Source organism: Paramacrobiotus metropolitanus, unplaced genomic scaffold, assembly GCF_019649055.1.
Source record: "Paramacrobiotus metropolitanus isolate TYO unplaced genomic scaffold, Prichtersi_v1.0 Parri_scaffold0000025, whole genome shotgun sequence".
Classification (NCBI taxonomy): domain Eukaryota; kingdom Metazoa; phylum Tardigrada; class Eutardigrada; order Parachela; family Macrobiotidae; genus Paramacrobiotus; species Paramacrobiotus metropolitanus.
Window position 1 is genome coordinate 630969 of NW_026570245.1, and position 10804 is coordinate 641772.

The window sequence follows — 10804 nt, forward strand, 5'->3', positions numbered from 1 at the left end:
CATACTTCTATTACATATTAGTGATATGGCTGATATTACAATTTGTGGATTATTCCGGATAAACAGTTTTAGCAGAAATCTCTTCGCGCTGACGATGAGAGTTCAGCAGTAACGAGTTTTTTTAAAAGAGATCTTTTGTCGTGCAGCGAGATACCAGTTACCCGGTCACGCGATGTCGGCGAGCGTTTTGATGCTTTTTATTTGTATTGTCAAATCAAAGAAATTTAATGCACAATGTATCCAGAATAATTTAATTATCTGTGACGGCTGTTTTCCGGCGCGGACTGCTGCCGACGACGTCGCAGGCTGCTTAAAGCTAAAGACTAAAAATTCAGCGTACATAACTTCTTTATTCATGCACGTGCAAAAATCACCGGAAAAGGAAAAACATTATTCTTTTTATCAACCTATAACTGCGATTTTATAACAAAAGCTATAACAAAAGTTATAACTTTTTTTCTATTTTAGTGACTGTGTCGACAGTACGCAGGCTGAATAAAGTACTTTGTAGCTGTACTCTTGCAAAAGCTTAACTTTGTCTCTCTATTCATCCATAAACAATTGTATCTCGTGATATGCAAATTACTACAGTAACGTCACCATTAATTACGCCAATAATTTTTTATTGTGTGGTTTATTGCGCGTGACTGGCTGCATATTGATTTTGAATTAATAACAGTGTGGTTCCCGTTTATTCTGCTCACATCTGCGAATATTATGTGAATCTTTTCAGATCATAAACCAGACCGGAAATTAAAGCCTTGATATCAAAATTATAACGTCTGCTGTCTGTCTGCAATTGCAAGCCCATAGTTTCTCGGATAGACAACATTTCTCCGATATGTGTTGAATGTCGTTACCCGTTCGCGTGTGGAGCTAATAAGGTACGCACCATTTCACGCACAGGCAAACAGAATTAATTAGAAATTAATATATTGTTGATCTATTGGACTGTACAAATAACATACACAACAACAAATTTAGTTAAAATCTGCTTATACACAGCATAAGGCAACGCCTCTGTCTGTTTTGTAAGGCAACTGCATTTTGTCGATTGTCGGCTGGTATCCGGATATATTATTCGTATATGGACATTCGTTAATTTACAAAAGGTCATTGATGTGCGGTTTCCAGGTGCGACCGGCGGTTAACTCTTTGTAGAATCCCACGATACTGTATATTGCTAAACCCTAAAAATAGCCAATTTTTAATTTCACCATCACCTGTGAGCCTTTTACAGTATTCGGACAATCTTTTGTGCACTGAATTTGGTTGTTATTATACTCCACACAAAATTCTTTAGTTTGATTTTTACCGTTCATGTTTCTATGTAGTGAAAGATTTATAAAGGATATGTGTATGCATATCGACTGCTTATGCACACTGATTGCACGGAAGTAATGACCTTTTGCGTCAATATTTTCCGGAGCTGAAATTTGTCATGTTTTACGCTTAATATACGGAACTAACTGGTAGGGAGAATTTATTACCCAAAATTGGAGGGAATATGATAACAACAAGTATTTAATACGGGTTTAACACTTAAAATTTTCCAGTTTGGTAGTTGGCAACTTTTTTTCACCTCGTACATTAGTAGAGATAATAGTCAGATTACTCATATATACTTACATTAACGAGAAAACGGCTGGAGAAAAATCCCAGTTCCGCTTTGACCAGGGCATCGAATCCCTGCAACAACAACCCATACATCAATTGAATGCATAATAACCGTCGGTGGATAGCACTCCATAATCCACTCTGTCAGGGGCAGCTATAACCGTCGTTCCTGTGGGTTTTTTTCCTCGGGAACATATTATATGACAGTTATAAAGAGGTCCCGTATAGAAATATATATATTGCCGATGACGTGAAGCGGCACAGAGAAATGATCTCAAGCTGTGTGTACATATGCTCTGTAGTGTATCTTTAGCCCACAACTGCCATAACAATCTCATCTCAAGTTGCCCCGATAAGTGATGATCGATAATAAATACCATGTGTATATACACAACACTGCCGATCTCGACGTCCCGGTATTGCGCGGGAATGATTGTGTTGCGTCGGTGTATTTTAAGTGTGGATTTGTAAGTATCCTGCTCTATCGGCTGGGAAGTGTATTACAAGGGCAGTTGTACAAACGCATAAGACTGATTATAGTTCCACGCCGAGTTTGAGAGTTGAAAACAGGAACGATTTGCCCGGCAGACCCGGCTCGCATCCCTGGTATACGTAACTAAGAGGCTTTTGAAGCCCTATCCATTTGGATTTTGTTATTCGGCTAACGCTGTTGATGTTACATACGATATTTTAACGCTGCATGTAAATATTACATATATTAATCTTTACTACTGCAGCTGCTATAAAAGTCTTGTTCCATATTCAAGTTTGATTACACATCATTTTTTACTGAGATAAAAATTCCTATTCATACTGAGATGCTTCATTTAAGGCGCGATTCAAGTATTACGTAACGGAAATTTTCAACTTTTCGACCACCCCCTCACCCTTTTGTGACCTTTATCCATGTATTACTTATGGGCGGGTAGCGCCAGCCGGACCCACCCCCCACCCCCTGAGCCGTTACGTAATACTTGAATCGTGCCTTAATGCACTAAAACAATATGTTTACTACGTATATTATGTTCGTAATAGTTATATAAACAGAAAACAAAATATCGTTCTTAAAATCGCAGTGCTACAAAAAATGATGTGCAAAGCTTTTTACAGATAAATATTGAATCCCATTGAAGTTAGCGTTGTCTCTGGTTGTTTTATAGGGAAAGGAAGAAAATGTAGCAATGGTTGCAGTACAATATTCATGCCTTTCCGATAGTTAAATGTGGCATGCTGCTTACATTGTGCATATGGGCAATCAGGACCACGGAGTAGATCATGCATACCGTTTCCAAACAAATCAACGCCACAAATCCCACCAACCATGAAAATATGAAATGCAGTTTTTCCTGCAAACAGCATCACATTTGTAAGTCTTACCAGTGCAGCTGAAAAATTAGGGAAAATAGTCGCTCACAACTGGATTAACTTATACTGCTCCCAGTTCCCGGCTTTCATTTCCGGACCACAGACAGATCTACATGTACGTATACCGTATGCTACTCGCATTACTGATGACAATTTTGATAAAACTGACAATACGGTGAGACCACCGCAAAGGTCATCCTTACCTTTATTACACCTACAATGAGGATCGTTGTCAAAAATAATATCACGAAATGTGTGGACAGCAGTACAAACTGAGAAGTTTGCAATCCTGAAAATCAAAAACAGAAAAATGTTTTCTCTGAATTATTCGCTTAGTAATGTCTGTATGTCTTGTATGTCTGTATGTCTTGGACAAATTTAAAAAAGTTCAAGCAACAGTAACCAGAAGTGCATCTGTGTTCTTATTTTGTTTTAGAATTCCCTTCAGTTGTGGCACGTTTTCTTTGTAATTGGATGCAGTGTTTCGCCTGCCAAACATACTCTAAGAATGAGCACAATTTTCCGCATGAACAGTACAAAAACTCGATTGCTGTTTCTTTTGGCAAAATAACGTCAGTGAATAATGTGATGAATGGGCTAGGAGGATGATCGCAGCATTTGACATGCAACGAAAAGGAAAATTCCTCCAGTGAAACAAGTAGATACAGGAGAAAATAGATAATCGTAACAAGTGAGCCTCTGCTTGGACTATCGACGCTAACTGACAGCGTCTTCAATCAATTTTAGCCGAAACGAGCCGGTATAGAGTGTTGTCCAGGGCGTGTATGATCATTTTGATAAATGTAAACTGTCCTTTGATAAATCCAGCAAGGGATAAACGTGACAGGATTATAAGCTGCCGTGGCGATGAAGATTCATGAGAGGATTAAAAATGCAAGCGCATATCAACAAAAATTGTTCGCTCTTACTTAATGAAACGGTCACTTGCCATTCATATAAGCGGTTACTTTTGATAGATTTTACGACTGAATTTTGAAAAAAGGAAAAAACTGAATAACCGGTTGTTGGACTGGAAAGTGGAAGCACCTCATCAGCATTCATAAAACTATCGTAAACTATCCTTACGGGCGGAATAAATTTCGCTTAGCACGTACTAACGCAAACCGAAATATATAAAAGTAACTGTTCCAAAAAACTATTGAAAGTATTCAATTCTGTATATAATTCTGTATATTTAATTCTGTATGCATACACATGTTGGTATGCATGCACATGTGTCATGTTTGCATCTTTGTCTCTGGTTTGGGTTTGATTTAGTTGTCTGTCGTGTTTTATCTTTTCTACGGTTGTATATTACAGTAATATGCGCTGCAGTTTATTTAAATGTTAAAATTAATCACAAGCCGTTTTCAAGTGAACAATAAACAATTACCGTAATAATATCGCCGGGAGAGTACACTGTTGTATCCCTCGGCCTCCTTTTCAGGTTGCCAGTAAACGTCCACAAGAACTTTCCATCCGTACAGTAGTATGGCCAATATGGACATATCCTGCAAGAGTCATACCGTATGATGAAGTCCTGTGCAGTGTATTTCAAATTTGCAATATATCACAACATGATTTTAGTGGCCCATATAAAATTCTATGACCGGCCATTGTGACAGCGTATATATCGCTAATATAACGATCGTTGCCCATGAATTATACGACGATAAAGGTTAATATCGTCAGTGCGACATGTCGACATTAATTCTGATCATTATCGCGGCAGTTGGTGAGTTTTAAATGGCCCGGGCATCGGGCTACTTTCCACTGCCCTGTTTCATCCCACTAATTGTCAACTCCAGGGAATCCGGCGCGGAAGAATGTTTTACTGTGCAGTGAAGGGAAAAGGAAACTGGCACGACGAACATCTATCAGGGAACATTTATCGGAGGAGCCGCGCAATATGTTTGGGGATGCTAATGCATTACTTCCGCTAACGCCGTACTAGCGCTATGCATTACGATCTTATCATAAATTCATAACAGCGGCGTAAAAACATTAAGTATGTTGAAGACTTGCTTTAATTATGCACGAGGGTGTAGTATCCTTAAATCTCATAAATTTTACATATTTACATATTTTACATTAGAGCACGCCGTAAATCGAGCGAACAGGTAACGTAATACATTCTTAAAAATTAATTAATTTGGCTAAAATTTATTGTACTCTGTACTATCATAAAACCAAGCTATACTCTGGTCCGATTATGAACTGTCCCGTATTTCCAAACAAACATATATATAACGACCTACAGATGTACGGTGTATAAAATCAAATATAGTTTGTGGCAGCCAAATTACATGTTTTACAATCAATCCTGATTGTGAGAAGAAGTACAAATCGTTTTGCTTCGGTCTTCTAACTGTAAAGCGTGACTACTACGTATTAAGTTCATTTAATTATCAATTTGTACACATTTGTGCGCTAAATGATGCATATAATTTTCTGTGTAGTAATATGATAACCACAGTGTTATGTAAATCACAATATGCCGGATTATCCATAATTCCCACTGAATGTTAAAAGGTCAAGTCCAAAAATTAATGTAAAGTCTGTACCCAATTTTAACGAAGCGACACTCGATAGAGCGCTGTCAATGCCCGGTAACAACGTATGGCAAACAATACGAAAATTGTTGTTTGTGATATATACGTAATATATTCTCATTGTAAACTTGATTACAGATCGCTTGATGAAAACTAAGTGAGCCATTTGGCCAAGGGAACATGCGCTGTACTGGACATATATCCACGAATGTAGGGCCTCTCTCTCATGCTCTCTTGGCCGGCGCGCTCCCTCTCTGTTCTCCCTTTCTCTCTCTGCCGTTCTTTTTTATTCCACAGCACGGGATGTTAATGACATGGTTTCCCTTTTTCTTAAACCGACGTTTCCGGTTGTTAACGGTTAACGGTTAGCCTCATTCTCGGAGAAAAGCCTCGACCATCAATTTCCCGGGCCAAACCGTTTGGATACGGGAAAACGCGTAAGGAAGCGACCACTTTATAACCAGGCCACGGTTCCACTTCGATGAACCATACTCAAATGGGAAAAAACGTAATTTAAGTAGCTCATCCCGACCGGCGAGCGTTCTCTCTATATATTTTTGCCGACAAACTACAAAGTGTATCCAAATAGCCGTATACAATATGTCGTCAATCAGCTGAAAACACTGGTTTCCGGATGGAACGGGCGCGTGCAGGATAAAAGCATATATAGAAAGGGAGGAGAATTTTCTTCCAAATTATGATCAAACAACCTCTCCTGATATAAGTTTCATGTTGATCTAGGAAAGTGAGATATGCAGGAGTGTATACATACAGCGGAGGTGGCTGTTCTATTGATTTTCTCCTTAAAGGATACGGCGGGAGCACGCGCCCGGCGCCGGCCGGCTCTCGGAGAGTGGATGTTGATGATATTTACGATCGAGGTTGGCTTTTTGGACTCCATATGTAAATATGTTCTGAGAAGCGGCAGGAAGCGCGCGGATATCAGTGTTGTAGATCGCTTTTGGTCGCTGCTTAAGCGTTATGCCGGATCAAATGGCCAGCCGCGACCGGAAGTGACGGGAAACATAACCCATAGCTCTTTGATAGTGAATATGATATGTTCCATATCATAAAAACTTTGTATGCCAAGTGTGTCAAAAGCAGGGATATACGTATGCGGCAAAGTAGCAAGTCCTGATGACATTTCTCGGAACCGGAGACATACATACACTAAAAATTCTCGTCTTTTCCTTGAAATATTTTGCGAAGTTTTTAATGTTTACACTTTATTAAACAAAGGTCATTCATTTGTAGATATGTATCTGTTTACGTAAAACCGAACTTTGGTATTTATACAGCACAGTTTTTGCATAATTTTTGCTATAAGTCAGTAGGAAAGAAACTTTGCAGTTCTGATAATGTGGGCGGCATTCGAAAAATAAGACGTTTTTATATTTTTCTATTACTGCTCTGAGGTGAATATTGTGACACAATAATAGAATTATTATGGCATTTCGTGACAAATTATTGATTTAGCTTTGAAAGGGTTATTTAGAATCGATATGGGGACGGGCTGTAAATAGGCGAAGCATTGCTTATTCCACTTGAGGGTTCGAGTACAAGAACGTATAATATTAATAAGACATTAGTGCAATCAAATTATGAGTAATCCGGCCGTATATATGGTTGGAGTTATATGGCATGGAATTAACAATGGGCAAAAACGGCCTAGATTATTTTTTCATCAGTGATTCCCATTTCCATACAGATGTCGTCGACAGTTTATTCCAATTCGCTCTCATGGGACTACTGTCCGACACAAGGGTACTTTCTGCTAATTCCCCAAGTTCACAGGCGTACGTTGTTGCAAATTATGCCAGGGTAAATGCCGACTGAACGGAATTGTAAATACAGGCGCGTACGCATTCGTTGACTTCTCTTTTACAAGCTGTTACATTTCAGTGATTTCATTAAAAGCAAATAAATTTGTGCGAACAATCACTATATATGCACACAGCTACGAGTTCCGGCTGAAATGCTTGAGATATTTTTCTCGTTCTTAACAATGCGTGGTGATTAAATTCGCATCGTTACTTATTTCTGTGGTAGCAGGTTTAAAAAAATTTAAAATATTTTGAAAAACACTAAAAAAATTGTTTTTCACAAACAGTTTTCTACGCTCAGTATTGGTACAGTGAATAAATAAACACATTGCGCATGCAGTGCTATCGTATCAATAAATGATATTCCAGTCAGGTTGTTAATCAGATTGTGCAGGTATGTCTTACCAGAATAATAAAGGCACTCGTCAGCGCAGCAAAACGGGGATCGAACCGGCACCAGCTGTTCCAGCAGGAACGCTCCTTCATTGGCGAATAACTTCCTACCTTCATCCTCGTTGTTCGCTGTGGACACACAACAGCAACGTTCTCCGCACTGCTCCAACTAACGCTACAAAGTCGATTGATGTTCCATGATAAAGGTCCTGGTTAGTAGACGATGCGATGCCGCGATGACTGCAGGGCACAATGTTGTATCTGCTCATTTAGCCGGCTGATTAGCTCTTCATCCTTGGACATCGGAGAGACGAGAGAGTGAGCGAGCGAGCGAGATGTTATATATAACGAGCAGCGGAAGTCCACCGATGGTGTATTATATGTCCAACTGATGTATGGTGGGTGTAATTAAGCTGTCAGGAAGAGTTTATATTCGGGGACTGCTTGATACTTGTACATATGTAGATATCTCAAGTAGCAGATGAATGTAAATGAAGATGGCGGAACAGGGACAAACGTTATAAGAGTGTATCGTTAGACGGATCGGAACTGGGCACCGCATGTGCAGTATAGTGTGCGCGTCTACAGGGGACAAATGGGAAACGGACGACGTGCCGTGCAACGCTCTTAACCATTTTCTGCCGGAAGGGTTTGCGTAAGCCGCGGCTGATATACTACACTACGCGGCCGGGCTCCGACGTAATCAGCTAACTGGCCAGATCGCCCGTGTTTCCGCATCCGTGGACTCCTTTCGCGTGGTTGAAGGGATCGTACGTGCGTGAACGCTGTACGCAAATTCATACGATCTTTCAATTCTGGAAGAATAAGTTACTCTGTAGTCTGTACGTATAACGCTGTGTTGAATGTCATGAAACATATTCCCAGCAATCATTGGCGATCCCGAATTTCGCGGGTGGCCATTTTGCTATTATAAATTTCGCGGGTGGCCGTTTTGCTATTGTAAATTTGCGACCCATATTCATTATACATAAAATTATAGATCATATCCGCCAAAACAATAATTTTCAACAGAGATTAGTACTGTGTGAAATGGATATTAGTAAATTTCGAAATTTAGCTACGGACCACCGTCAACCGCAAAATTATTATCTTTTTTCTACCAATTGCTTTGCATGGAAAGTTATAGGTTACAGATTAACCGGAAAACAAACTCCAAATAAAAGTTTTTTTTATCGATTTTAACAAATTATTGCGGCAGCTTACCACCTCTGGTACCGCGGTCAAACTGCGTATACTGTAGCCGGCCGCGCGGCGCGCGCTAAGCAATATTAAAATCACCACATTTGCAAGTTTTATTTTCATAAATAACTTTTCATTATTAGCAACCGCTTTTGATTAAGAAAAACGACATATATTTTTAAATAAAAAACAATTTGCAATCAACTGGGACAAAAAGCAGCTAAAAAACAAAAAGAATCACGTTACACGAAAGATGAATAGGGAACGCGGATTAACATTCCTACGTGTCCACTGCCGGCCTTCAAAAGGGCTTCTGGATTCATATCCCTCGTTCAACACCTTGCGGGAGCCGAGCTCACGATCAGGGCATTATACAAGCGGTAAGCGTGGCATGTTTGGAAAACCCACATGAGCGATCGTTACCGGAACCAGCATAGCTGGACCTGTGGCTTCCATTTTTCTTCAACCTGTTACCTGACACCGCGAGGCGAAGTAAGTATCATCCAGGGGACGATGTTATGATGCTATGGCATGGTAACCAGACTTTGCGACGAAGAGGGTGAGGGTTAACTGCAGCGGTTCCAGGTAACCATTGACCAACTGTACCTAGGAAGAAATTGTAACCGCAACGGATATTGCGGGTAACGATTACTTGCCTGGACATCCACTTTCCACTGACAGTACCATGACCCCGTAATCACCTGGCACGTAGTGCCGATCTTTATGAGAAATGGCCATATGCATGGGATATAAGTTGATTTCCTTACAGGTTGGCAGGTAATAAAGACTGCGGCACTCTTTGCAGTCTGTGCGACAAGAAAAAGCTTTTATATACGTACAGAGTATATACAGGCCCGCCTGAAACCTATGCTAAAATGGAGGATGCAAAGAGTTTCAGCTAAAAAGGAGGATGCAAAGAGTTTCAGCTAACAGATTGTAAGAACGAACCCATGTATGTATGCAACGGCAACCGGCTGGCGCAAACGATCTGCAATACGAACGCCTTCCTTTGCAATATTACGATTAATTATTCGCACTATCTACTAGTAAACCGGTGGATTTTTATATTTGAACAGTAATAGAAATGATTGAAAAACATGTATTTAATTAGCGAATTGCGTAGCGCAGCAGCCACGTGCGATAAACGTGGCGTGAGCGAAAAACTTTTATAAGTAAGTAAACAATCTATCTGTATTGTAGGCGAGTTAGAGTTAAGTTTTTTGGGTAGCGAATTACGTTACAGAGTTACGCTAAAACTCGAAAACTCGCAAATAACTCGCGTTTAGTTATAGAGTTAAGTACTTACTTACCGTAGGAAATGCAAATAAATTATCTCGCCATCAGCCACGTTGACGTTGTTGCGACTTACTTATTTGCTTTATTGGCAATCCCAATAGCCACTCGATCAAATAACAAAAATTGCAAGCGCTGGCACCCTACTTGATAGTTCAAATTTAAACATTAAAAAGACAACCAAAGCCCCGGTCCAATCTCGGGTTAAACTTATAACTTACTTATTATCGTTAATTACTTAATTACTTAACGTCTCTGACTTACTTACGAGTATGTAGGTTCTGGATCGTAGTACTCGTAATTATTGATTATTAATTTATTGACTATGTCTAATACTTCTACCAATTACTATACTTACTTAATTTAGTGGTACTAATAATGCGTAGTTAGTACGTTATTACAAATTTCGCGTTATTTTATTAGTAAACAAGTACTAAACGTATGTAATGCCGTTATCATAGTATAAATTTCCAACCTTGCTCGTTACAGTGGTTCCCTGTACGGCTTGATAGATGACTCAAATGTACTAGTAAGAAGTGCATTAAAACCAGTTTTGGATTT

At 39.5% G+C, this 10804-nt stretch overlaps 1 protein-coding gene across 3 annotated transcripts; it reads right to left on the reverse strand.

The window, feature by feature from the left end:
* Positions 1–693: 693 nt before the first annotated feature.
* LOC129587561 (uncharacterized) lies at positions 694–10655 on the reverse strand. Of its 3 annotated transcripts, none has more exons than XM_055481360.1 (8): positions 10261–10364; positions 9197–9938; positions 7763–8565; positions 4376–4493; positions 3186–3271; positions 2856–2963; positions 1630–1689; positions 694–1190 (listed from the first exon to the last, which is right to left on the reverse strand). In XM_055481360.1, exons 3-8 carry the CDS (start codon positions 7865–7867, stop codon positions 1104–1106), a joined length of 564 nt encoding a protein of 187 aa, XP_055337335.1. In that variant the 5' UTR covers positions 7868–8565; positions 9197–9938; positions 10261–10364; the 3' UTR covers positions 694–1103. The 3 variants fall into 3 exon arrangements, with proteins under 3 accessions (XP_055337335.1, XP_055337336.1, XP_055337337.1); XM_055481361.1 differs by having other exon boundaries at positions 7763–9756; positions 9899–9938; positions 10261–10348; XM_055481362.1 differs by lacking the exons at positions 9197–9938; positions 10261–10364 and adding an exon at positions 10602–10655.
* Between the last annotated feature and the right edge of the window lie 149 nt (positions 10656–10804).